This window comes from Lutzomyia longipalpis, chromosome 2, assembly GCF_024334085.1.
Source record: "Lutzomyia longipalpis isolate SR_M1_2022 chromosome 2, ASM2433408v1".
NCBI classification, from domain to species: Eukaryota; Metazoa; Arthropoda; class Insecta; order Diptera; family Psychodidae; genus Lutzomyia; species Lutzomyia longipalpis.
This window is the reverse complement of record NC_074708.1, coordinates 10,534,898-10,562,006: the sequence shown is the minus strand read 5'-3', so window position 1 is coordinate 10,562,006 and position 27,109 is coordinate 10,534,898. Positions and strand designations below refer to the sequence as shown.

At 40.2% G+C, this 27,109-nt stretch overlaps 4 protein-coding genes across 8 annotated transcripts; 1 reads left to right on the top strand and 3 right to left on the bottom strand.

Annotated features, from left to right (window-relative positions):
* Positions 1 to 1,937: 1,937 nt before the first annotated feature.
* Positions 1,938 to 12,028, bottom strand: LOC129790637 (low-density lipoprotein receptor-related protein 4). The gene is made up of 11 exons (XM_055828234.1): positions 11,008 to 12,028; positions 8,604 to 9,132; positions 7,631 to 8,542; positions 7,376 to 7,567; positions 5,704 to 6,744; positions 5,375 to 5,631; positions 4,939 to 5,313; positions 4,587 to 4,873; positions 3,044 to 4,518; positions 2,212 to 2,962; positions 1,938 to 2,063 (listed from the first exon to the last, which is right to left on the bottom strand). The coding sequence occupies exons 1-11, from the start codon at positions 11,042 to 11,044 to the stop codon at positions 1,983 to 1,985; spliced, it is 5,937 nt and encodes a 1,978-aa protein (XP_055684209.1). The 5' UTR covers positions 11,045 to 12,028; the 3' UTR covers positions 1,938 to 1,982.
* Positions 12,029 to 13,314: 1,286 nt separating this feature from the next.
* Positions 13,315 to 18,541, bottom strand: LOC129790635 (gamma-aminobutyric acid receptor subunit beta-like). 5 transcript variants are annotated; one of them, XM_055828230.1, is made up of 7 exons: positions 17,672 to 18,058; positions 17,156 to 17,405; positions 16,907 to 17,078; positions 15,647 to 15,983; positions 14,421 to 14,930; positions 13,967 to 14,191; positions 13,315 to 13,702 (listed from the first exon to the last, which is right to left on the bottom strand). In XM_055828230.1, exons 2-7 carry the CDS (start codon positions 17,197 to 17,199, stop codon positions 13,524 to 13,526), a joined length of 1,467 nt encoding a protein of 488 aa, XP_055684205.1. In that variant the 5' UTR covers positions 17,200 to 17,405; positions 17,672 to 18,058; the 3' UTR covers positions 13,315 to 13,523. The 5 variants fall into 5 exon arrangements, with proteins under 5 accessions (XP_055684205.1, XP_055684207.1, XP_055684206.1 ...); XM_055828232.1 differs by having other exon boundaries at positions 17,801 to 18,058; XM_055828231.1 differs by having other exon boundaries at positions 17,813 to 18,058.
* Positions 18,542 to 22,389: 3,848 nt separating this feature from the next.
* Positions 22,390 to 25,756, top strand: LOC129790619 (gamma-aminobutyric acid receptor alpha-like). Its single transcript, XM_055828213.1, has 4 exons — positions 22,390 to 22,538; positions 23,076 to 23,550; positions 24,600 to 25,118; positions 25,185 to 25,756. The coding sequence occupies exons 1-4, from the start codon at positions 22,414 to 22,416 to the stop codon at positions 25,650 to 25,652; spliced, it is 1,587 nt and encodes a 528-aa protein (XP_055684188.1). The 5' UTR covers positions 22,390 to 22,413; the 3' UTR covers positions 25,653 to 25,756.
* Positions 25,667 to 26,600, bottom strand: LOC129790627 (geminin). Its single transcript, XM_055828225.1, has 3 exons — positions 26,440 to 26,600; positions 26,243 to 26,364; positions 25,667 to 26,185 (listed from the first exon to the last, which is right to left on the bottom strand). The coding sequence occupies exons 1-3, from the start codon at positions 26,494 to 26,496 to the stop codon at positions 25,771 to 25,773; spliced, it is 594 nt and encodes a 197-aa protein (XP_055684200.1). The 5' UTR covers positions 26,497 to 26,600; the 3' UTR covers positions 25,667 to 25,770.
* Between the last annotated feature and the right edge of the window lie 509 nt (positions 26,601 to 27,109).

Below are 27,109 nucleotides of genomic sequence, written 5' to 3'. Positions count from 1 at the left end.
GGTTCAAAAAATCAAAGAACTTAGTTTCTTTTTCGTCTACAATTCCACGTTCTCGCTACAAACCCGTATATCGCGGTAAGAAATGAAAAATTATAGTCAAACTTTTTTTTCTTTATCAATAAGACATATATTTTTGCACTAAAACGCGCACTATATGTGCTTACATGTTTTTTTCTTCAAAATTTCCTACCCCAAAAACAAAAAAAGGTTCTTTCATAAATCTGCCACAGTTAATGGTTCATTTTGATAAATTCCGAGCCAATGGAATTCACAAAAGGAATCATTTTGATGGAGATTTAAGATGGAATTGGAGAAAGATTTGTTTTGGAGAAAAAGATTTTTTTTAGTATTTGTTTTACGGATTAATTGTTTTATTAATGTTTCAGGATTTGTAGTAGTTCTGGTAGCATTTGAATGAATGAGCTAAGCGGTAAAAATATGAAATCAATCCGAACTTTAAGTTCATCGCCTTGTAAGCACAAAGTCCGCCCTTAAACTGAGAACAGAGACATAATTAATGCAAAAAATTAATTAAAATGGAAAAAATGATTTTTTTAACAAGAATTTTTTTTAAAAAATAAGCAAATTTTGGGTCGTATTCAGTGTCCAAGAAATCCCAGAAATTTCAAGAATTTTCTGAAATTTTAACGACCTCAAGGATTTCTCGGTCGTTGTTTGATAATTTAAATTTACATTAAAATATTGATAATGATAATTTAATGAATAATCATTAAAAAAAAAACTTTTCAAATATTTACAGAATATTTGTAATTTATTAGAAGATCATCTAATTTCTTTAAAATCTTTCAAAAATTCTCAATTTTGGTTCTTCAAATTTTTCTTCCTCCAACAAGAAAACTGAAAGATGACAACAGAATAATTTTTTTTCTTGTTTTCAAATTCCTCCCCCAATTCCACGACCCTTACAAAGAATTATAAATAATTGAAATTCCCCCATTCTTCGTTAATTTGAGCTGTTTTTATACCATATTTTCAGAAGCACAACTCGCTCATTTTTTTCAATCAGGTTCTTTTCTCACTACAATTTTTTTTTGGCACATAATTCTCACAGTTGTCTGAACATTATATTTTGCAGAATATTTTTTGGTTGAAAAAAAGTGATATAAATTCATATAGAAGAGAAATCGCGAGAAGAAATTGAATTCCGAGATTGGCAAATCAATAAATTCTGCTTCAATGTCAGACAAAAAATATTTGTTAGGTATTAGATATATTCTTTTTCCATTTCCTCATATCGATATATAACTCTTTAAAAATTTTATGTGATTTTACTATATATAAAATTATGTATGTCTTTTTCTTTCTTTTTTTTTTAGTAAATTATGGATTTCTTGGAAATGTTTCACATTTTTTTTTCTCAGAACTTTTATTTTTACACAACATTTTGTCCTGAAAAAAAATTCTTCACTCATCGGACCACTCACAGAGTTGCAAAATAAATAATTTATTAAAGATTATTTCTTCCTGTATGAAAAGATGACGCCATAATGTTTACTTTCACTTGAAAAACTTACTTTTTTATACACTGAACTTGTTTTTTCTTCATTTTATTTTTAAACTTTCACTTGATTTAAGGTTTGTTTTCTATTTTTGTTTCTTTTTTTTTATTAATCTTTAGTTGTCCGGGACCGTGCATTTTTTATAATTCTTTTTTTTCATCATCATCAAATTACCATTTAAAAGTAAGTATTTAAATATATGTATTTCTAAAGTTTAACAATTAAGTCTCGTCAAGTTATTGTTTTCCATTGAGTAATGTTTTCTTCTTCACTTTTTTAAGGACATGTATTTTTTTTAAATAATTTTCATTTTTTAACTCTATTTCCCTTGTTTTTTTTTCATTCATTCAAGCGTGCAAATTGTTATAATTGGATTTCACAAATTTCTTGTGTTTTTTTCTAAACAACCTGTTTTCATTTTTTGTCTTTGGTTTCTTTTTTCTTTTATTTTTTAATTTTCTTTTAGTAATTATTAAGGGATGACGGCATCAGTGTGTTGGGAGCTTCTGGATTTCCAAGACATTTCTCCTCGTAAACTTGTTCCTGAAAAAAAAAAAAAAGATTTTTACTGAAAAAATTGTTTAAAAAATCGCAGAAATTGCCAAAAAAAACGCAGAAATCGCAGAAAAAAACTAAAAATCGCACTCGTAGTGCAAAGTTATATTGAATAAACTTCCTCATTTCAACTCACCGATGATCTATCGTATTTCAGTCTCTTCCAAATTCTCTTTGAGGAGCTCGCTGAGGATTCTGCTGATGATTCCCCATTGTGATGTGGATCCGCTCCGTTGTAGTTGGGATTTGTGAATGTCAGCATGAACCTGTTGCCGCTGTTTGTTGTCCTATTCTCAGTCTTGCGGCGACTATTGAACACCAACACGAGAATGGCAATGACAACGATGATGAGGATAACACACAAAACCGCCGTGGCGATGACCACAGCCTGAGCATGACTATCCTTGACCTCGAAGGGAAATTGGTAGCGATGTCCATCGTCAAAGTCCTCGTGCACGGGTGGCTCTTCTGGTTCACCCGGACGCCTCAGGGGCACGGAAAATTGTGGCTCAGTCTTGCATTCACCCTGCATCCGATCTGGGCACGCGCACACGTAGGATTTGTCACGGAGGAGGCAGAGATGCGTACAGCCACCATTTTCATTGCCACACGGTGAGTAGTCGTTGGGTTGACGCGATTGGGCAACTGAGCGTATCTCCAGGGCTCCAGGGAGTCCGTGGCGAATTTCCTCGGCACCTGAATTGGTGAGAATGGATGCCCGGAAGATGCTCTTGTTGTACCAATCGGTGTAGTAGACGTATGATTCGAAGATTGTTACACCAAACGGATGAACTGCATGTGGAACCACCGTATGGCGATTTTTTCCATCCAAATCTGATGATTCAATCTTGTCCTCAAGAGCATCAGCCCAGTAGAGTTTGTGCTTCCTATAAATTCCACAGAATTGCATTTTTTTAGTTGGCAAAAATTAAAAAATAAAATTAGCAATAATCAAGAAAGTTACTCACGAAAAATCAATGGCCAAGCCGTTGGGAAAGCCAAGATTGGAATCAATGATACTCTTCCGGGAGCTACCATCCATGTAGCAGCGTTCAATACGTGCTGGATGTCCCGGCGTAGTGCCCCAGTCAGCAAAGAAAATGTAGCCGTATTTTGGATAGACAATCATAGCTCGGGGATCATTGAGATTCTCCTTGAGGATAACTTTCCTAAAAGACCCATCGAGTTTTGCCACCTCCAGCACTTTCAGCCCCGTATCCGTCCAAAAGATATTATTTGCAATCCAATCCACAGCTAAACCATTGGGAATGTTGAGACCCGTGATGATGGTACGTGTTTCCGATGGATTCTCCAAGTTAACGGACTTGATAACGTCAATGTTGACATCAGCATAGAAGAGCCGGGATTCGTTGAAGTGATAATCAAGAGCCACACCCCCATGAACACCCTCAATAGGTAGCATGACATCGAAGAAATCCGAAGATTCCAGAGATATCTGCCCAATGCCATTCCGGGAAGCGACAATGAGGTACGACTGTGGAAGAGTTTCACACTCTCGATCACTTCCAGCCTTCATTTTCAGCCCTGTGGGGCATTTGCATGAGAATGTAGCTGCATTCCGGAGGCACAGATGACTGCAGTTCCCATTGAATTCACCGCAAACATTCTTCGAAATATCCACACCCTGCTTGATCACCTTGACATCCATCAATCCCTCCAATTTCTCCAGGAGAATCCTGCTTACATTTGCATTCTTCTTGGGGGCAACATGAAGTGCTTGACTCTTCCAGTCTGTCCAGTAGATTTTATTCTCCGTAATAGCTAACCCATAGGGATGCGGAAGGTCTGAAAGGAGGATATTCCGGTAGTTCCCATCAAAATCTGCTGATTCAATTGTGTTGTACTGAGCATCAGTCCAGTAGATTCTCTTCTCCACTTCATCCACGGATAGAGCATTGGGCCATCCAATTTTTGACTCAACAATCTTCACACGACGTTCCCCGTTCATTTCTGCCCTCTCAATCCGTGGGATTGAGCCAAAATCTGACCAGAAAAGAAGACCACTTTCGTAGAAGATTGCTATACCGCGTGGTGATTCCAAATCCTGCCACACAAGTACTGCCCTGTTGCTACCATTGAGCTCAGAAACTTCAATTGTGTGCCTTCCTGCATCTGTCCAGTAAATCTTCCTCCCAATTGAATCAATAGCCAAACCATCGACGCTATCAATGCTGTCGTCAATTATGTGCTCAACCTCCATTCCATCCACAGATGAGCGAATGATAACATCCTCCACTGTGTCTGACCAGTAAATGTAGCCCGTTTTGCGATCCACATCAATTGATACGACATTTGAAAGCCCAGGGAAGGGAAGCACCACATCTATCTGGTAATCCATATCCAGAGAAATCTGCCGGATGTCAATGCGATGGGCAAAAATGATAAAGTTTGTCGGAGCTTCGCTGCAAGTTCTATTGTCCCTCTGAAAGGAAAAAATAATCATGAAATGTAGGATGATTACTTGAGGAGTTTCTCAATTCCAGAACTTACCGTGAGTTTGACGCCAATCGGACATGCACATGAGTATCCCATGGCTGAAGGATTAAGCAGACAGAGGTGACTACAACCACCATTATCTACACTGCAGGCGCTATAGATTGTTTCTCTATTCCTGTGGAAGATTCTGATGTCCATTAGATCGCTGGTATTGCTGATGATTGTTTTCAAATCCTTCCCAGTTCGCTTGTCTGCTGATTCAACGCTAAAAGCTTCCCAGTCACTCCAGTAGACACGATTACCCATGATATCCAAGCCGAAAGGATGATGGAGTCCTGAACCTGCTTAAGCCAATTAATTTAAAATTTATTCAAGAGATCAAAGAAAAGACAAACAAATCATTTACCAATGACCGTCTTCCTTCCAGTTCCGTCAAAGTTAATGTACTCCAGGACCTTTGTGCCACCATCAACAAAGTAAAGACGATTTCTCTCAACGGATAAACCATTAGGCCAAACAAGTCCACTGGTGACTAAACTTTCCCGTCCAATTCCATCCATTCCTGCCTTCTCAATTTGTGGTGTTTCGCCCCAGTCTGACCAGAACATGATCTTGGCATTTATTGGATCCACCACAATATCTCGTGGCTTATCAAGTCCCTGCCACACGAGTAGTGAGCGCTTCTTTCCATCCACAGAAGCCACCTCGATGCGATCTGTTCCTGAATCCGTGAAGTAGATTTTGTCCGTAATCCAATCAATGGCAATTCCAGCTGGAGCCACTATAAAAAAGCCTCTTTTTAGGATAATCTTAACGTTTAAAGATTTGCACAAGATTTTTACCAAGATTCGTTGATATTATTGTCGCTTGTTCGCTGCCATTGAGATATGCCCTGCTGATGCTACCCCGACCTACGTCTGTCCAGTAAATGTAGTCGGATTCACTGCACCATTCAAGGGCAACGGCAGACTTGAGTCCGTCCAGTGGTACAACCATGTCCACCTCAATGGAAGCATTCTTTGGTTCCAACTGTCGCAGCCTGATATCTTTCTTCCTTGCAATGAGTAAGAGTTTGTCCGGAACAGAAGTGCAGGTTCTCCTACAAATTCATAAAAATTAATTATTAAATTTCCAAATAAGCTTTAAGGATGATTCTTTGCATGATACTTACTGATCTTCCTTGAGTGTGAGACCGATTGGACATGAGCATCGTCGACTGAACTTGTTTGGAAGACACAGATGACTGCAGCCACCTTTGAGACCTTTCTTGTCAGGTTGGCACCGACTTGTGTAGTTGGGCTGTCTCGCCGGATGGAAGCTGTGTAGGTCCATTGGGAAGTGTAGGCCTTCATGAACAGTCCTAAAACCCTTTCCGGTAACTTTGTTAGCCGTACTGATGCTCTTTGTGTGCCAGTCTGTCCAAAACATGGAATCCTCGAAGATTGTCAGAGCGAATGGATGCGGTAGGTGATTGCTAAGGATCTTCTTCCGATCACCCCCATCAAAGTGAGCGCTCTCAATCACGTGATGCTTAGCATCAGCCCAGTAAATCCGATCAGCGGGATAGTCAATTGCCAGTCCATTTGGCCAGAACACGCCCTCGGTCACAATTGTTTGTCTCCCTGAGCCATCGAGGAAGGAGCGCTCAATTTTGGGATTAGGGCCCCAATCGGACCAGAAGACGAGAATCTCCCCCGGATGAACGACAATTGCGCGTGGTTTGTCCAGATCATTGGCAGCAATTACAGCCCTCAGAGCTCCATCGAATGTCGTCACTTCCACCCTTCGCGTTCCCGAATCCGTGAAAAAAATCAAATCATGCACCCAATCCACAGCCAATCCACCGGGTGATTCCAAACCCCATTTAATTATATCCCGCACACCACTACCATTTATGTAGGCCCCCTTGATCACATCCGTGGAAACATCCGTCCAGAAGAGCAGCCCTTTGGCGTAATGGAAGTCAACGGCAATGGCATTGTGGAGGCCTTTTATGAGTGATGTGTACTTCTTATTGAGCGAAATTTGCCGCAAATCTGCCCTATTGGCCATGATGAGCTTCATTGAGGAGCCGAGGGCTTTGCACGTTCGCAAATCCGGACGGAGCACGTAGCCCGAGACACATGAACACATGAAAGAGCCGATGGTATTGATGCAGTTCTGTGAGCACACTGGATCCGATGCAAACTGGCATTCGTCGATATCAGTGCAGCTGGAAGGAAGTTAACAAGCATTAAAGCTTCTGCAAATCCTGGAAGGAATATTCATTGATTTTCAAGGCACCAAAACTGAGATGTAGGCGCCTGGTTGTATCTACTTTACTGCTAAAAAGGCAAAAAGAGATTCATATCAATGGAGGCGCCTGGTAATCCCAACATCCAAAAACAGACCAAAAGTGTTCAAGAAAAAATTCTTTATCAGCCTTTTTGCCACTTGAGAATATCCTTTAAAGTCTTCAATGGGAAAATTAATTTCTTTGAAATCAACTTGAAGACGAAATGGCCTTCAATTAATGATTTTTGGGCCATTGTGGTGGGGAATAATCTTACAAAGCCTCTCGTATCGCGCCACATCGATAAAATTCAATGAACGTAAACTAATGATGGCAAATTCCTTTGAAGAAATTTCTATTTCCAGTCACTCTTTCATCTTCAAATTCCATTTTCGTGAAAATTGCCTTCAAAAATAGCACTTCTGCAGTACTCTTTGCGCCAATTCCACAATGGGGCCAATTGGGGAATGTTAAAAATATCCCCTCGATGGTTACAAATCCGCCTATTTTATGATTTATACGGCACTATCGGTGCCAAAAATAGCACCCCAGTGTGGGCGTACTGACTTACTTGTAGCCATTGGCGTGAAGGATGAAGCCAACGCGGCAGGAGCACTCATCCCTGCCGTTGGATGTTGTAATGCAGAGTTGCTCGCACTTTGAATTGGGACCGCAGGAACGGGGTTTAGGGCAGTTTTGCTCATCTTCGGCACCAGGACAGTCATTCTGTCCGTCGCAGACGTGCTTCTGATTCACGCAGATTCTACAAAGAGTACGCCGAATTGATTAATTTCCACACAACCCCCTTCAGGATCACAATACTCACTTAATATTTGAAGAATTCCTGTGTGCTGGACAGGAGAATTGACCGATTTCGCAGTGAATCTCGCAGTCGAGTTCATCCTCACCCCGTTTGCAGTCCGCAATGCCATCGCAGAGCCAAGATTTGAGGATGCACCTCCCATCGCGACATGTGTGCTCATCCCCCGCACACGTTCGATGGGCTTCCTTGGGACCATCTGTGCACTTCTTCTCATCCTCCCCACTATCGCAGTCTTGCTCTCCGTCGCAGTGCCAGCGATCCGGGATGCACGTCCCGTCGTCGCATTTGAATTCATTCGCCCCACAGCTGGCCACCTTTCGGGGACATCCCTCCTCATCGCTCCAATCCCCACAGTCGTTGTCTCCGTCGCATCGAAAGCGCTGCTGAATGCACCGACCACCTGTACTGCCCAAACTCCCCATAGCGCCACGACATCTAAACTCCCCTTCCGGACAGAGTGCCATGGGGGATTCACATCCAACTTCATCACTCGCATCAGCACAGTCAACATCCGAGTCACAGCGAAAAGACTGCGAGACACACGACCCATCGGCACATTGGAACTCCTGCGGGGAGCATGCAAGGCGACTGCAGTTGAGCTCATCTGAGGAGTCCTTGCAGTCATTCTCGCCATCGCAAACCCATGTGTGTTGGATGCACAACCCATTCATGCACTCAAATTGATCTTCTGAGCAGTTGTGCCGTGCCCCACAGTGAGTCTCGTCAGAATAGTCGCCACAGTCGTTGTCGCCATCGCAGAGCCACTCCTTTGCAATACAGGTGTACGTTCGTGGGCACATGATGTGCATCCCTGTGCTTTCGCATTTTGTCCGAATCTCCCGAACAATCTCCTCGCTGATGTCTTCACACTCCAGCTCATCTTCCTGTGCTTCGCAATCCACAGTGCCGTCGCATCTAAAAGGGAAAAAATCAACTTCAATTAGCTTCTCAATGAGCAACAATAGACAAATCTCACCTGGTATCTCTGTGCACACATGTGCAGCTCTCTGGGCATGCAAATTCCCATTCCTCGCAGTGGAGACTGCATTCACTGCCTCCACCACCTCCATCGGGCTTCATGAGTTCGTCGTGTTCGTGCTGAACATTTATCTGTTGCATTGCCGGCACGTACTCGTGCGTTTCCCCCGGATGGTGTCCAAAACTCGAGCGACCATCGTCACCGCGACGTATCCCAAAGTCCCGGATGCCGTAGAGGTCGAGATTGGAGTAGGGTTGCTTCGGGACGCCCACACTTCGTATCATTGGATCATTGGGCTGAGCTGAGTTGCTTGGCTGCTGGTGGGGCTTCGTGACGAGGACACCGTGAGCCAAACGCGGAGGCTGGAGACTTCCTTCGTCTGGATCGCGACGTCGCGGCGTCGGCATTGGCCCCGGGGGACGCAAAGATCCCGAACCGTACATTTGGCGCGCTGCTCCTGTATTGTGAGGTTTCGCCTGACGCCCATAGTCTGGCCATTCTGTTGGTAGCTGATCATCACACAACCCTATACGATTAAAAAAAATCTTATTAACCTTCCCTTTCATCCCTTTTTTCATTTTTTTTTTGCCAAAGAAAGCTCAAAAGGTCAAGAAGAAATTGGAAAGATTTTTTAAGATTTTAATTTAGAAAAATATTCTTAGAGCTTTTATTTTTTCCAAATAAATTACAATTCGAGGAGAATATTAATTTTTCTTTGAATCCTTTGGCCAGTATTGGTCATCTGAAGGGCGCACGTGAGAGTAGCGATTCCCAGGATAGTGATTAAAATTTCAGGAAAGATCATACGGAGTTGAGGCTGAGCTCTGAACAAGCCCAAAGTGTAGAAGATGTAGTAGCATGCATCCCGCAAGAAAATCTCCGTGTGTGTCCAAAAGATGATCATGATTGTCTCCAGCGTGGCCAGGAAGGTAACAACAAAGAGAACATACCTCAAAGGAGGCTTTAAGGAATTCAAATATGGCTCCACGAGATCTTTTTGCTCAGCCATCACGATGAAGGTTGTTGTGAGCACAAAGTAGCTGCCCATGTTGGTAATTGAGGAGTACATTGAGAATGGTGGACTCCATACCAAGGTACGCCGGAGAACGATGTGTAGGAAGAAGATGGGAACAAGGGGATGCACGAGGACGTCCTGAATTTTCATAGCGAGGAATTTTTAGACTTTGTATAACAAATCAATTTCATGGCAAACTAATAAATTAATCAAGAGCTGTTGAATGTTTGCCACAAGACCCTAAGATCCTTAAAGGGTAAGCAAAATACCGTGAAATGGGGTAAATTGAAACAAATGGTCAATGGGTAGTGCTTATAGGGATTTTTATTAGCCCCAATTATTTTCTTAAAAGTTTTACTTCTTAAATAAATTAAAATAAAAAATAAAAATCATTTAAGAGAAAAAAAACCCCAAAAACTTGAAGTAACCCCTTATGACGGTAATGTGAAAGTAAAAGGAGCTCTCAATCTCCAATAGATTTCTCAAGAAAAGAAAATGTATTAATAAACGGCAAATAAAATAGGAGTTTTCTTCATCAAATTTCTTTTTCTGGAGAAAAGAATTTTTTTTGGAATTCCACAAAAATATCTCACAAAATTAGATTTTCAGCACAAAATCCAGATACTACGCAGTTTAAGGGAAAAGATGGTAAAATCAACATCTAAATCATCGCACAACTAATACAATTTGGCTTTCACATTAACCCATTTAGTGATATAATCTCCTTAGGGACGGTGTTGTGTAGCATTGAAGAGGTAATACCCATTAAAGGGCGCTTTAACATGGAAACCCCATTCTCACCGTATATGTGAGGAAAACTCGGCAAACTACTCTATTCCCTTTCACTCTCAATCGATTAGCAATTATTCTACTTAACTGGGTCCAACGCAAAATGGGGAGGATGCAACTTTCAGGGATTTTTCTCCGCAAATTAATTCAGCTCCTTTTTTAGGGATTTTTTTGAGGGTACAAAATGGGCACACCAGGGTATAGGTGGGGAGGGTTTGAAAAGCGAAGAAATTACCCCCAGGTGGGTGAGGGCCCCTTCAATGGGTTGCATCACCCTTGGCGTGTCTGTAGAGGACCAGGGCGAATGCGGAGGCGGTGGGTGGTCGAGGGCGTGGGTGGGAAATCTCTATGAATGAACGGTAGATTTGCGTCGGCGCTGAGTCTGATAATGAAATCGATATCACAGCATCCCACGGGCTTTTCCTCAACGAACCACTCTTTTTTTCTCGCTCTCCTTCACTCTCTCTCTCTCTCTCAGTACACCCTCCCCCCCAGCCCCGTGGAAATTTCCCCAAAAAAATTTTTTTTTGTATGTTTGAGAGAAAAAGGGAGGTGGTGGGCGATTTATTTTTAAGCGGAAAACGATTGGTAACTTACCCAAGCCCAGGAGCAGTACTATGAAGATATATAACATTTGTGGAGAGATGTTACGAAGAGATACGGAGGAGTTGGTGGAGAAATTTCAGAGCTCTTCACGTACTTCCTCAGAAAAATCTCGCCATTGCGACGCACTAAGATGCTCCATGGGGAGGCCTTGGGGTCATCCTGGGAGTGTCCGCAGGATTTTCTTTTTATCTTCTTTTTTTTTTGGCTCTTTGTGCCTTCACAAATAGGATGGGATAGAAAAGAAGTGTTGCTCTGCTTTTGAAGTCTGGGACGGAGAAGTAGCCAACGCACGAAAAAAAAATTCTATGCGTGGCCAAGAGGCAGCCGATATACTCAGGGAATCGGCTGTGTCCAGATGAATCTTCTTTTATAGCTGCGCCTCGACATGTCGGGCCACCACACTGAAAATTTTCTCTTTTAGGATTTTCTCCTCACATTTTTCTTCGCACTGACGCGCACCACTTTTCCAGATGTTAAACCACCCAAGAGAATGATGGTAAGTGAAAAAAAATCGCACTGTAATATATTTGTGGGGAGCTTTCTCACATCACCATCTTCCTCACTCAGGGCTGTTCCTGGCACTGCACCGTGGAAATGTCTGCGCTTCGCGACAATTTCGGGTAACACACCCACTTGGTGAGAAGGAAAATTTTCCTCTCCCTCCTCCCTGTCACAATCCACCCACAACTTTTCGTCTTTTCTGCCACCTCCTCAAGTCTCTCGATGCGCCTCGGAAGATCGCAAAAAATTTTTCTGGACCTCTTCACACACACCTCCAAGTGGGCTATTTTTATCAATTCACAAAAAAACCCACTGAAAATTCCAAATGAAACACCAAAAAGCTATTTTCTGCGTGTCCTCCAAATTGGAAAACTCCACACAGTTCGCACAGGCTTTCCCTGTGGAGCTGGTGAGAGAGTGAGAGAATGGAATTTATACTTTTAAATGGAATTTGGGACAAATATTCTCCACACAGCTTGGATGTGCACACGTTTGGGCAGGATGCTGATTTGGTACTGAACCCGAAGACCTGGGGTAACAACGCCTCTCGGTCTTGGTGCTCCTCTCTCACTCCGCGCACCCGTGGATGCTGTGCCATATAGAAGGTTTGGCCCACCATCTGTGCGCATGCCCCCCATGGCCGCACACACTCCCAGCCGTTCAGCATCAACAGGAACGCATTAGCTTCCGCAGAATTGAAGGGAAAGTCTCTGATTTTCCGAGATTTTTCTCAATCACCTTTCCCATATTTTGATTAGTTTTGCCCTAAATACGTGAGATTTTTTTTAAATTCATTTTCAATTTTTTTACAATTCATATTTTCTTTCTGGTAAATGTAATACAGGATTCAGAAGAAAAAAATATCGTAAGGAAGGAAAATATTTAGGAAAAATAAGTATATTGCTATATGTTATAATTTCATGATAAATAAAATTTAGAAATAATTCTTTTTCAGCACATACCTTGAAAGTTTCAACACAACTCCCTTTTGAAGGTTTTTCTCCCTTTCCATCGATTAATGTGGAAAATCTAATTTGAAAAGCTCAAAAATACATCGGATTAAATGCCTACGTTCAGAATTCCTGTAATTTCCACGATTTTAATTTTAACGCTAGATGGCTCTAAACACTGATCAGCCCTCTGGCGGCAATTTAAGAAAATCTATAGGGAAAAAAATCCTAAAAATAATTTGTTTAAAACGTATTAAAATAAGAAAAAAATTAAAAGAAAACTAAAGTTCAAAAGAATCGATATTGATGCGTTGGCATAATCGGTACTCCACTGTAGACGTATATTTTCTCGTTCACCAGCAAAATGCGCATAAATCAGCCGACGTGCGAGTGAAGAGTGGTGCCTGGCATGAACGAGAGTCTGCAGCATCCCCAATCGATAATGCCATCCAACAAATGGAAGCCCCAAAGTCAGCAAAAGAGCCTGCGCGACACTTTTGGGCACACTTTGTGGGTCACACGGTGGCAAAAGTCGAGAAAATTTTCCCCTCGTTCGTCTACTAACCCCCTGCCGCTAAATTGCTTTTTTTTCCTCACTCTATTTTACAACTTGATAGACTCTCGTCGCAGTTTATCTCTCAACAACTCTGTTGCCGATGCAAAGCTCTCAGATCCGTCAACACTTTGAAATTTCGCTCGAAAATTTTCTAAAATTTTCTTTTTCTCAAAATTAAAAGTCAAAAAATGGAATAAAGTAACAACGGTGGCTGTACAAAGGGGATGAGGAAACGAGAGGGGGTGGTGAAGATTTTTGCGCAATTAATTTTCCATCAATGAATAAATCATCAACGCTCAAAACTTTTTGTCTATATTTGATTCCTTCTCAATAAACCCCAAACTCCGTGCGTGCACCCCAAAATTGCTTTGAACCCTCGTGGTGGGATGGGCGGTGTGGGGGGAGGTGTTTGGGGGTGGTGAAAGTGAGATTACTTCCTCACAATCAATCCCACACAATTGGCCTCCCCCACGCCCACAAAACACTTTGTGCCCCTCTTATCATTCCAGCACGTAGAAGATCCAATAGCCCGCATTGAAGGCCAGAAAGCTCACTGGGAAAACCACCCTTGAGTACTTGTCGATGATGTTGACGTCTTTGATTTTAGGCAGGGTGACTTTGAGCACAGAAGCACCCCGACGGATGGCGTGGAGCATTTTGGGACGGTTCTGAGCTGGACCTGGAAAGTTAAATTAATTTTTGAATTGTTCCCAAAGTATTCTTTTTTTCTTTGAAGATTGTCAGGATTCTCTTGGGAAATTAAAAAAAAAAACAATGTAGTAACAAATTCAACAAACTAATGAAAAAATAAAATAAAATTTATGCAATTTGGCTCTTTTGCATGAATTTCGTTTGCATTATGCAAATTCCATTCGCATAGAAAATCAGCAAAGAATGAAGAAAGAAATGCAAGGACAGAGATTCTTCATTGTTGGAAATTTACCTCGGTTACCACGATATCTGAGGCCACTTCTGCTTGAGCCGTAGGAGCGAGCAATCCGGAAGCTCGGTGGGAACTTTGCAATATCCACAGAGTCTGAGCCCACGGCCCAGCCCAAATTGGAATTATGTCGATTGCGCAGCGAAGCAATCGGACTCATCCGTACATCCTGCAGCTCAATAATGTCCTCCGTGGAGCACGACGTGGTCTCTGCTTTTGGGGATTTTCCTGCAAGACAAACAATCCCAAAATTAGTGAAAGAATGGGCAATAAATGTAACAACATAGAAGACATAAAATTATGTTGATAGTTGGAGGCTTTTTGGGCACATTTCTCGTGCAGGGGGCAAAGAAATTTATTACATAGAATGTTCATGAATGGAAATTGAAGTTTTTGGCTGAAAGCCAAGAAAGGAAAGGTTGGATGGGACACTCCTATAGTATAAGGACATTATTACCTGATGATGTGACTTTCTGCTCGGCTTCTTTGGTCTTTTTGCTCTTCTTCTTGGCTCTGGCACCCCAGTAAGTGTAATTGACTGCTGCGTACTCAAGGAGGGCGGCAAAGACGAACACAAAGCACATGACTAAGTAAATGTCAATTGCCTTGACGTAGGAAATGCGTGGCAGTGAACTCCTCACTCCGGTACTAATGGTGGTCATCGTGAGCACGGTGGTTATGCCCAGGGCCACCCTTGCACTCGTGGCTTCGTGATTAATCCAAAATGAAACCCACGAGAGCATCACAATGAGGATACTGGGTAGGTAGGTTTGAAAGACAAAGTATCCAATATTCCGTTGTAGCTTGAAGGATAGCGAGAGCCTCTGGTAGATCCCTGTGGCCAGCTCTTCCTTGCGATCATTCGTCTCGTACCCAATTATTGTGAATTGTGGCAATTCTGCCTCTTCAACCCCACGTACCGGGGTGGGTTTCCAGTACATCACAACATCCATCACGGTGTAGCCATCTGCAAATTAGGGATGAGGGAGAAATTCAATATCGGGGTGGTTGTGGATTAATTTACAAACCCCGAGGCCAGGGAACTTGTGTGTGTGTGTGTTGTGTGAGACAAAAAGTTTCACTCAACATTTCACAGCAAAAAAAAAACTATTTTTCATCCTCCCAAAACTTTCCACAGAGAGTTACTTTTTGATGTTAATATTAAAATGGTTATAAAGTCATGAGAATTGGGTCATATGCAAAACAAAATGCGCTGTACAAGTCCCAAACAAGCAGGTCCTTTGGATGTATAAATTAATTAAAAACCCCCAGAGGGAAATTCAAACTAAGGGCATTTTAAGGCCAAATTGGGTTTTCATATCGTAACACAATGGGAAAGACAAGTGATTAAAATCCATTAAAACACGACTAATTAATTCACTTTCTGGAGCTTTAAGGAATTTTCAAACAAAGTGCTTTCGATGCTGTCAACCGGGGGCGTCACGATAAGAGGGAAACATTACAAATTTATCAGCAAAATCTGTGAGAATCCACTTACCTTGATAAAATTTGCAAACAAAAAAATTACTAAAACATCCCGAAGGAATTTCTAAACCATCCTCCATCCCAGGGCCTTATTTAAAATTTACATTTTAATCCCATTTGCTTAATCCCCAATAGTATAAAGTCAGGCAAAGCTCTGCTCATGCAAAATGCGCCGGAAAACTTAATCTTCCTACTTACAACTTTCGATTTCAACGGTGCAGTTTTGCGAATCGAGGGGATAGTAGTGCAAATCCATCATACAGGCGAGTGTCGTTGTGAATCTCATGCCATAGGTCACAGCACCATCACCAGCTAGTCGTACCAATTTATTCCTCTCCGTCACGTCGTGCAGGAAGCTGTTTTTGTCATTTGCAAAGAATGTGTCCGGTACCCAGATTTTCTCCGCAAAATCCCCGGATAGTGTTAGGGCGTCGTTAACCCCTCTGTTGTCCTTGCTATCGAGCGGAGCGAACGCATTGAATGCCAACCTCTCGTCGCGCCAGTATTGATTTAAATACATCGTTATGGTGTAATCCTGTGGGATTAATTGTTATATCCTTTTCAATAATCCACAATTTTGGAATTAGTTGTACCAAGAATTTTAAACCTTCATTAAAAACTTAAAACATATAGAATGGTAAATTGGAGCCAAAATCTAAAGGATAAAAATATTCTTTCGGTGAAAAGATAAATAAATAATTTTGTATTGATACTATATTGATAGAAAATAAGAGCAGCTTCTTTTTTTTAAACTGATTATTAAGAATCAAAGCTAAAAAGAAAAAGTTGATAAAAATCTTTTTTTTTGAATTTTCAACGATCGAAAAATTATATGAAACCACATCTACCTACTACCAACTTCTGACTAGTCTGGCTACCACTGTCTTACAGTGGGTGGAGCCTGAATGCAAGGTTATTTTAAATAAAATTTACTCATCATTTTTCCTGACTACTGTTCTAACTTTTCTCCCAAATTAATTACTTTACAAAATCGTTGAAAACTCCAAGAGATTCAAAATACCCGGCGTCTCCATCGTAGGACATATTCTGATTAAAAGAATAGAAACTTGGCGCCTCCACTGTAATCTTTGGTTTATTTTACAGTAAAATGGAAGCTTTATAGTTAAAGTAACAATCATAATAAATTCAAGATAAATTAATCAATCAATCATGTTGAAGTAATTGAATATGAATTTGATTTATCTCAGTGCTCAAATTTTGTATTTACACACAACATAATGATATTACGTAACATTTTATTTAAAATATTTATGAAGGATTCTGTTGGAAAATGATGTTTTTAATGAACAATAAAACAATTCTTACAAGTTTTAGCTGTAAATCCCCCAAATAACTTTTTTTTTAAATAGCACATTAGTCGTCTAATTTAAATTATGTTTTTTAATCTGAATATCCTCTTTAACATTAAAGGAATAGAGAAAATAAAAGAGAACTCACCATGTTAACTTCGGAGATAGCATCGAAGCTGGCAATTGTGAGATCCATGCCAACAAATAGGGGTTCCCCACCAAAGTTGGGCCTCAACCGAATGTCATATCCTTCCAGCAATCGTGAAATGGTCTGCGTTACGTTCTCCAGGCGACTGGCAGCCATTTCCTTGAATGCATAGCTTAAAACAAAGGGATAAATTTTCAAGAGCCCCAAATTGATGGACAAAAAAAACAAAGATAAACCAAAAGGACTCACCTGGATTTTGTGAAGTAGAGCAGGAAAAGGATGTATCGGAGCATTTTCCTCTGGTTAATGCCACCCTTCACGCACAAGGCTTCCACAAGGAGTGTGTGTGTGCCCCCGTGCCAAGGAGAACCCCCGCGTTTAGGGGAGTCGTTTGGAATTGACAGAGCTGAGTTGTGAGCAGATAAACTGCCTCAAACTATGCGCCTTTATGAGCATCTATATGGATTTTTTTGTGCCTCTCTTTCGCAGTTCGTTTAATCTGGATATTTCTCAAGTAAATAAACCACCAACGACCACCCACTTTTTTTTTCCACTCTCTCACTCTCAAACTCCCTTCTCCAACCCCTCAACACCCCAAAAGTGACTGATGTGCTGGCAAAAAGCGAGGAGGTCTGATGTGGGTGGAATTTCGCAGAGTTTGGGGGGAGTTAAAGAGAGAGAGAGGAAAAAAAAAGGCAAACGACTTGTGTATGTGGAGGATGCTGGAACAATGGGGTACTATAAGTTTATAATGAGGTGACACACGATTGCTATATGGGTGTAAAATGTAGAACAAGGTCGTGGCGGTGTGGAAGATTTAAATCCTTCTTCTTCCAAAGTGAAATGAGGGTGGAAACTAATTCAATTTTCTAAATCTAAACCCAATTAAATCACATTTAATTTCACTTTCACTTCTCCAACTTAAGGGGGTTGTGATGTAAAATAGAAAAAAAAAATCAACAATCACACATTACCCCGTGCACCCCCACAAAACACAGACAAAATTTACTTTTTTTTCTCTCTTCTAACACGTAGCACCAGCAAAGGAGGAACCCTTAAAAATTCCTCAACAGACGACCGAAAATTTTTTTGTGACCCGCACAAGTTTTCTGTGAAATTCGTGGTGCTCAAGTGAACATCTGATTTGTCTCTGGAGTCAATTCTCTCATACATCCCACCCGTGGACCATCCTCTGTGCCAAAGGGGAGACCCAATCTCATGGCAACACTTGCGCACTTCACCCCAGAGCACACAGATTTGCCCGCATCGCGCTGATTTTTCTCCCTCGAAATGCCCAACATCCCCACATCGTGATCCATCAGTCGCCATCTGTGGATTGGTACATTTATTGGCACCACACACAGAATCATCCAAATATTGCTGAATTACACAGACTTCCCCCTCCCTCTCCTACACCTACCTACCCCTTATTCCACTCATTCCCCCCCAAAATGTTCCACACTATTGTGGTTGGATTTGTGGGGATGACTATATACAATATTCTGTGAAGGACGATATTCAATAAATCGAACAATAAGAAATGGATAAAGTTTGCTTCATATTATTATGTAAGAAAAATCAACCAATAATCCTAAACATCGGGAGCTTCTTGACCTCTGTCCTGTTGAACTATTGCAACTGGTATGAATGACTCAACTACACGTGCGTCTATTCAATGAAATCTTAATGCTGGATATTTTCTTTGGCATTTCATTAATATAAGATGTGATTTATTTGTTAAAAAAGGATTATTTTGCAAAATTACTTAAAATTAATTTTTTAAATTCTTGATTTTCAGATTTTTCAGCATTTGGTATTGCTCTAAAAATTATTATTTAAACATGCAAAAGTATTAGCTGTTAACATCCATATCACACTGCAACTTTAAGCGCTTAATACTGAGTATTTAACATGGAAAAGAATAAAAGAAAGCAACACATTATCTTTCTCAATTTCACATACATCATCATGTAGATGTTTAGAAATTTTTAAGTATTTGGAGTTTAAAGGTGTAATCCCTGTAAGGCAGCAAAATTGACTAAACGGCTTGACAGTTTTTAAAAAAGTAGGTTAACGTTTGAAAAACAGCTAAAAATGTCTCAAAGGGCTCTTAAATGCGATGTTGAATTGAATACAAAACCAGCGAAAGATTGCTCATCTTTCCGCCAAAGTGAATTTAAAACAGTTTGATCAATTATAATGAGAAATGGACACACTTCTATCTTGAAACGCCCCCATGTTTTAGTGTACCACAAGCCCCTTATTATTTCTTTAAAAGTAGAACACCAAGACATATTTTACATTTTTTTTAGCCTTTTTTTTTCATAAATCTAACGCATCGAGAAAATATATTTTAAATACTTCCTTGTTAATCCTTTTTTACAAATAAATTTCACATGGCTGCGTAAATAATTTTCCATGAAACATTTTAATGAGAATAATTTTCTGTTTCTCATTATCCAGGGAAATTATTTGGATAATTATTGTGGATTATCCAATAATGATATAAAACAAATTAACAAACTTTCCTTGCTGGGAAGGTAAGTCGAATGAATAAAGTTGAAGAAATGATGAATTCATGTTAAGCTAAATCACATATTCGAATTGAAGCATAAAGAATTCAATTTGATATTTTTTTCTCTCTCTTCAATTTCTCTCAATGAAATCTCCGGAAAATATCCATTCCCTTTCCCAATATGAAAATACATAATACACTACATTTTTTTTTCTTCATAATCTTCCACATGACTCCCAAAAATATTTTCTCGGTTCACATGTTTCGCCATCCATCCACCAAAATGTACATTGTTCAATAATGTACAAATATTTCGGGGTTGTAGCAGGATATTTGAATTCGATCCTCAACTTCCCGCACCACCCATTGCAAATCTTCCCGCAAGATTCGTTTTCTTTATAATTTCATTTCCAATTTCACGATGCACGAGCCCAAAAAACTTCAATTTTGCTGCCACATGAAGATTATTATTTTCCTGAAATAATAATAATGTGGTGGCTTGATGCAGGAAAATCATTCGGCCGCATTTATCATCCCTCGCAATGTATTTATCAACAACCCCACCCCCCTGTAAACTGAAAGAGATGACTTTAATCTCTTATTGTGGAATTTTCAATCAACTTTTTGCTGCTTTTGTTAATTTTTTTTAGCTGCTAGACACGGGGAGGAGAAAAGTGAAAATTTTAATTGGAATGAATTGCACAGAGAGATGAATTTTTCATTATCGCACCCAATTTGTGGGATTAATTCCCACAAAATGATGTACGAGAAGTTGGCAAATATGTCTCTTGGGGCGGTGCATAATCTTTTGCTTAATGATGTAACACTTTTCCACCTCTCTTTACACGTTGATGCATTTTAAATGCACTAATTGGAAATTCTTCGGCCTCTTCGGTAAATTGAGGAGACTTTTGCAATATTCCAAGGGGGTGGATGAACGACTCTTGAGCTCATCGAATGAGGCGCATGTGTGAGGGATTTTCCGCCGAGATGGAAGTCATCCAGAGCTTTTTCCACACACATTGTGAGTCGAATAACGAACTTCCAACGGACAAGTTCATCCCATTGCTGCTCAAATTGTTCTTCATTCCGCTCAAAAAAAAAGAGATTTTTTCTCCATTTCATCTTTGGTTGGGATTTTGTAGTTTTTGCGGTTTTTGTGGTCAATCCTCACAACGCACTGTAAACCCACGGGGAAAAATCCCATTTGTAGGCTCACTGGCATAGAGTGAGTGTGAGGGGGTATTTTGGAATAACTCGTGGTGTATCAAAAATTCATCCTTTTTGTGAAGTGAAAATAAAATAAATTTTCATACCAGAATTGTTCTGTGGTGAAAGTGTGCAAAATTCACTAAAGGATTTCGCTCCTTGGTTGAGGAGAAATTCTTCATGATTATCGACAGTCCTTTCCCGAGGAAACACTAAAAAGAAGCATTCCGTGTGTGCCATGCTGCTCCGGTGAGTAAACATCCAAAGAGTCATGGCATGAAGCTATGGAGGGTATATGAAGAAAAAAAAATGTAATTTGCCCCAAGATGTTCGTTTGATCTTTGAGCGATTTTCGACATTCCTCACATATAAATTCTCTGGGAGTCCTCAATGGGGCGGTAAAAGGAAGATGTTCGGTGTGACATCCTTGACAAGAGTACGGTGTGTGTATGTATGTTAACCCATTTGGTTGAACACCAAACAGCTTCTTCATCTACTTGTAATTTTTACACGCTGACGTAGCTTAAAATTTCCTGTGCATTTTCCACTTCTCTGCACCCACAGCCCGCACTCTGTCTCCCGGAATTCACCCCCATCCATGAGATGCGGAAGTGAGTCTTTGCATCCCTTTGTTCTACTTTCTTTTTTTTCACGTCCTCGAGATCATCTTGCACTTTCACTCTCTTGTGCCTCTATAAAGTTCGCTTTATACACACACAGGGTCGTATCAACCCCCTCTTGCTTCCGCTCATCTTGTCAGACAAATTAAAATAAAACTTTTCTAATGTCTCTTCGTCTTTCGCCATTTGAGAGATTTCTTGAAAAAGCTGATTCTCCAAGTATCTCAGATTTTCATCACTTTCTCATTTCATTTTCTCAACACTTTTTACAACAATCTTACATCTATCTCCTGGCAATTCCTTGACTTTCTCACGGGTTTTTTTTTCACTCTCCCGAAGTGAGTAAAGTTGGATGAAATGAAGAAATACGAAGAATGCGAAAGATTCCTCTCCAGGAGAGACCATTTAGTGGATTTCATGCAGTTTCTTTTTAATTAATAAAGTAGACATCTTGCGTGGGATAATTAAAATTAATAGCACAGGAGTTAAGGAAGGGGTAACATTGCACTTCGCATTTTCGCATATCAATGTCAACAAGGATAATGTTTCTTATTGCTTGCAAAGGAGGAGAATAATAAGGAAAGTCTTTAAATTCTTCTCCTTTTTAAAAAAAAAATATCCTTAACACGAATATTCGCAGGATGATTTTCAGGAAATTTGGAATGTAAAGTTTTCTAGAAAAATAAATTCTAAATCGATTTTCTTAATTTTTGTGAGGACTTAATTTTTTAAAAGGTTTTTTTCAACATTAAAAAACTAAATCCACGTTAATTTTGCAAAATAAAGGTGGGCATGGGGCCAAACAATTAAAGCTTGATCAAAAAAGTTCTGTTACTTTCATGCCCTGAATCTTCTTTATAATTATTGCAAAAAAACCTTTATTTTAGGGAATTTTCCGCTTTAGAATATTTGCTCTAATGAATTCATTTTTCCACATATTTTAGAACCAACAGTGTCACAGATTTACATCCTAATCTTACCTATTTAATAAATAAGCTATAAGCTATAAAAATATATATTCTCTGGACTTTAAACAATTAATAAAAAAAAAATTAATGAAATTTTTTAATTAAAAAAATGTTCTTTGTAAAATAAATAAGATTCTTACCCAAAAAGATTTTTTTTCTAGCTTTCCTTTCAGAACTCTCCTAATTTTCACCCACATGATCGACATTGGGGAGTCATTTATGATTTATGAGCGTTTTCCTGAACACCGAATGGGTCTGGGACGTCTAGTTGCAAATGCATCAGCTCCAACAAAGCATCTAAATCAAATTCTTATCAATCGGTGAGTTTTTAACCAATAATTCCGTCATCTTTTGCACAACCACGCACAATAATCCGACTAATTAACAATCAATTAATTATCTCCCATCCCTCTTTCAATGCCTTCTAAAGAGATAAAGTTCATTGCTTCTAATTTTTCTAAATGATATTTTGCTCGTCTAATATAAGAAGCTGCAGTGAAATGTTCTCAAACAGAATTCAGTGAGAATTTGCATTGAGAAAGTGTGCAAAAAAAGATGAAGTTTCTGTGGCTTTTGTGTTTAGTGATTTTCTTTTTTGGTGCCCTCGCACGTACGAGTCCATTTGGGAATCCCTACCTACCACCGTGTCATCCCCATGCAGTTCCAGTGTATCCCACCTGGATCGTTGTGACGCATAAACCTCTTATCACACCGCCCACAGCCTCCACACCCCCTCCGTCTAATGATGAAATTGAAACTTTCGATATGAAGCAATTGCCACCCATCAAATAAAACAAAAAAAAAGCTATTTTAATTTTTTTTTGCTGATGAAAACCTCTACGCAAATTTTCTTTTAGTCATCGACCACGTCAGGGAAATCCCATTCATCATCCAAACATCCACGAATATCCATTTATCAAGGCACTGCCGCGTAAACGAACATCGGCGGATCTCAGTAAGAACATCTCAATGCTACTGGAGAATCTCCTCAAGAGCTACTCAAATTCCCAGCTGCCAACACACGGGGAGGGTGTGCCAACTGTCGTTAAAACAAATATCCTGATCAGGAGCATGGGACCCGTGTCGGAGCTGGACATGGATTACTCAATGGACTGCTACTTCCGGCAGTACTGGCGCGACAAACGTTTGAGCTTCCAGGGCCCCATTAAGAGTCTCTCACTCAGTATCTCCATGCTGTCGAGAATCTGGAAGCCAGACACCTATTTCTACAATGGCAAGCAATCTCACGTGCACACAATCACGGTACCCAACAAATTGCTGAGGCTCAGCCAAGAGGGGGACATTCTCTACTCCATGAGACTTACAATCAAGGTAAGTGTTATTACTAAGGGGTTTGTTATTCGGGAAAAAATGTACAAGTGGCGGAAAAAAATTAAAAGAAAAGTTAATAATCTGAAAATTTTATTAGAAATTGAATAAATGATCAATTGCAATGATTTATTAAATATCAAATAGAAAATAAATTATTTATTTTAATTTTTCTTAGCTGGATTCTTTTTCTGATTCTTTTCCGGAAGTGATGTTTTAGTTTGTATGATATCTGGAGTCATCGAAGATTAACGTTTAATCATTGAAATTAAGATATATCTCTCCAGAAGATCCGATTCTTCTATTATTACACAATTATTTAAACATTCTGACATGATTGTTTTTGTTCCGGAAGCTTTAATTTTACGTTCCGGAAAGTAAATTATGAGAAATTCTGTATGAATTTTCAATATTCTCAGAATTTTATCGTAATTTGAATTATTCGTCTGATCTAAACATTCTAAACAATGCTAAAAGTTAGATTAAATTTGTCCAGAATATTCAGTAAATAACGAAATAGATTTTTCTGGAAATTTTATACCATGAGAACCATTAGCCCTTTCAGCAAGAAAATAAAAGAATAATTCATCTTTTTTTTTTAAATCTAAAATGACGATTTTGTACATCAAAACTTGAATAAAATCCTGGAAAGATAACTACTGTAAAACTAGAAAAGTTTTTGTCCTTCATTTAAAGAAACATTTAGTCCGAAAGATTTAACCGGCATCGAAAAATTCAGTGCAAATGGAAATAAAAATGATAAAACACCGATAAATTCAAATTAAAACACTTAAAAGCTTTTCTTTGCAAATTAATCTCCTTTTATTTTTATTTTAAAATAAAGATCAATTAATGAATTAAAATGTACCTCAATACTCGTAATGACAAACCCTTTGGCTGTTTCGCTTTGAGAATGCCTTCCTTAAAATTTAATTGTCCTCTTCAACCTCTCCTTGTGTACGCCTTCAACTCCAAATTAATTTCCTCCTTGAGTGTCTCTTAAGTTTTGAGCACCTTTTCACCCCCAATTTGCTTCATTGTCCTCCCCATAGGCCTCCTGCCCGATGGAACTGAAGAACTTCCCCGTAGACCGGCAGTCTTGTCCCTTGATTCTCGGTTCGTACGCCTACACATCGCGTCAGCTCGTCTACGAGTGGCTCACGAGCGACAGCGTCGACTTCAATCCGGACATGACGCTCAGTCAGTTCGATCTGATTGACTTCCCCCAGAGCAATTTTACATTCATCCGCCGGGAAGGGGAATTCTCCGTGCTTCAGGTCTCCTTCAATATGCAACGGCATGCTGGGTACTTCCTCATTCAAGTCTATGTCCCGTGCATCCTCATCGTTGTGCTCTCATGGGTTGGTTTCTGGATTCATCGAGAAGCAACGAGTGATCGTGTTGGGCTTGGCATCACGACTGTGCTCACGCTCAGCACAATTAGTCTGGATTCCCGGAAGGACCTACCCAAGGTGCGATATGCCACAGCCCTGGATTGGTTCCTCCTCATGAGCTTCTTCTACTGCATCGCTACACTGTTGGAGTTTGCTGGGGTTCATTACTTCACAAAGGTGAGGAAGGAATGGATGAGTGGGGAATGAGGTCAGATAATCCCAAAAAAAAATCTCTTTCAACAGGTGGGAAGCGGAGAGATCCCAGTAGATGAGGATGAATGGGAAGACATTGGGGAGCCTGTGGAGAAAATTGGCGGAAGATTGTCTATTCAGGTGGAATCACCGCAGAGACTCCTTGCCGCCAGACGCAGATCTTCCCTCATTTGCCCAATCTACAACGACACCACACTCTTTCGCCCCTCGAGCTCCAAAGTCTCCACAATGGAGCGCACAACACAAACAGATCAACCCAAAGCACCCAAATGGAAGCAACTCTGGCTCTGTATTCTGGGAGACGATAAATTCCGCCGAATGCGACAGAGAGAAGCCACCCGGAAGGATAGATCAACGCGACACGTGAATAGCGTTTCCCTAATTGACAGAGTGGCCAGAGTAATGTTCCCTCTGTCATTTGGGATGTTCAACCTCATGTACTGGCTTGTCTATGTAACCTATCAGGAAGATGACTTTCCCTGGACCACCACAAACTAAATCCCATTGTTAAATCAAATTGAACAATAGCTTATTATTGAGGGCCTTTGCGGCAGTATAAATCGTGTTACATAAATTAGGCAGGAAATAGAGGTGATCAGAGGTAATATGTGTGTACTCACTCCCCAGCTGCTTCCTCCTCTTCCGGCTTCTCTGTTCCAGCTTGTTCAGCATCATCCTCCGCCGGCTTAGCATCCACCTCAGGTGCCTCATCATCCTTCTCATCGAGCATTTCCGTCAGAATGGTCACGAGGTTCTGTGTCTCCTCCAGCATTTCCCGTGAGACTTTCAATTCAGCCTCCAAGGAAGCTATTTTATCGTGAAGGGACTCATTTTCCTTGAGCGCATCCTCCAGAGCAACTCGACGTTTCTCCGCCAAAATTTCCCAGTATTTGTGACTCGGACCCGCAGTTGTGGTTAAATCTGTCTCTGTAATTTGCTGATCGCAGCTCTCCTCGGAATCTGTTTGAACGTGCTGTGATGTAGTTGTTTGTTTCCGTTTCTTCTGGGCAACTTTATCCTCATCAAAGTCCCTGTAAGTGAAAAGTTTAGGTTATGTTTGCAACAACACACGCCTCCTATTTACATACGCCTTTTGTTTTGCAAGTCCCTCCTTTCCGGACGGGACAATAGGGCGCCCCACAAGATTCTCCTTGTCTTTGGCATTCTTCTGGAGGACTTTGAAAGTACGGCGGCTGTTTTTGAGATTTTCCTTGAATACAAAGAACCAAAATGTGAGGTTAGGAATGCTTGTTTTTCACTATTTGTGTGAAATTATTTATCTTACCTGCTGCACCTCATCAGATTCCACCTGAATAAAGATTTTGTTAGTATTCGCACTCATTTTTTTCGTTGTGTTTGAAGGATATTTTAGGGAAAAAGTCGAAATGTAAAATTCAGCGCGAAATTCCGCTGTTTTTGTTTACTTCAATCACTTCGTTCTTTTTCGAAAACAACGAAAGCTAGCGAAAATGCCCGAAATAATTTTCGAATACGTTTTTAACTCAATTCGAACTCAGGTAATTTTGAAAATTTTCACAAACTGCTAAAAAAAACGTTGCTTGATTGCGTTCTCTGTGGAATTTAAAGGAATTTTCAATAAAAAGTCATGGAAAAGAATCTCTTGGACTACGAGGGAGTATTTGAGAAGCTAATGAAGAAGGGTGGAGCATTCACACAGAATGATATCAGAGAAATTAGGTGAGTTTGACCATATTCTTTGAAGGAATTTGAGGAATCGCTAATTGAAAATTTTCCAGATCAATTCCTTGTGATGTCCTGGTGGAATTGTTCCAGACAATGCAGGATAAAAATCACTTCCGGCACAAATATTTCAATAGTCAGATGGATTTTCTGGCAATCATGTATGAATCCTCCGTGGGATTGATTGCAGAGACACGGAAAATCAAGAAGAAGCAAAAGCAGCAGAAGAGGAAGAAATTTCTAAGGAAACATCC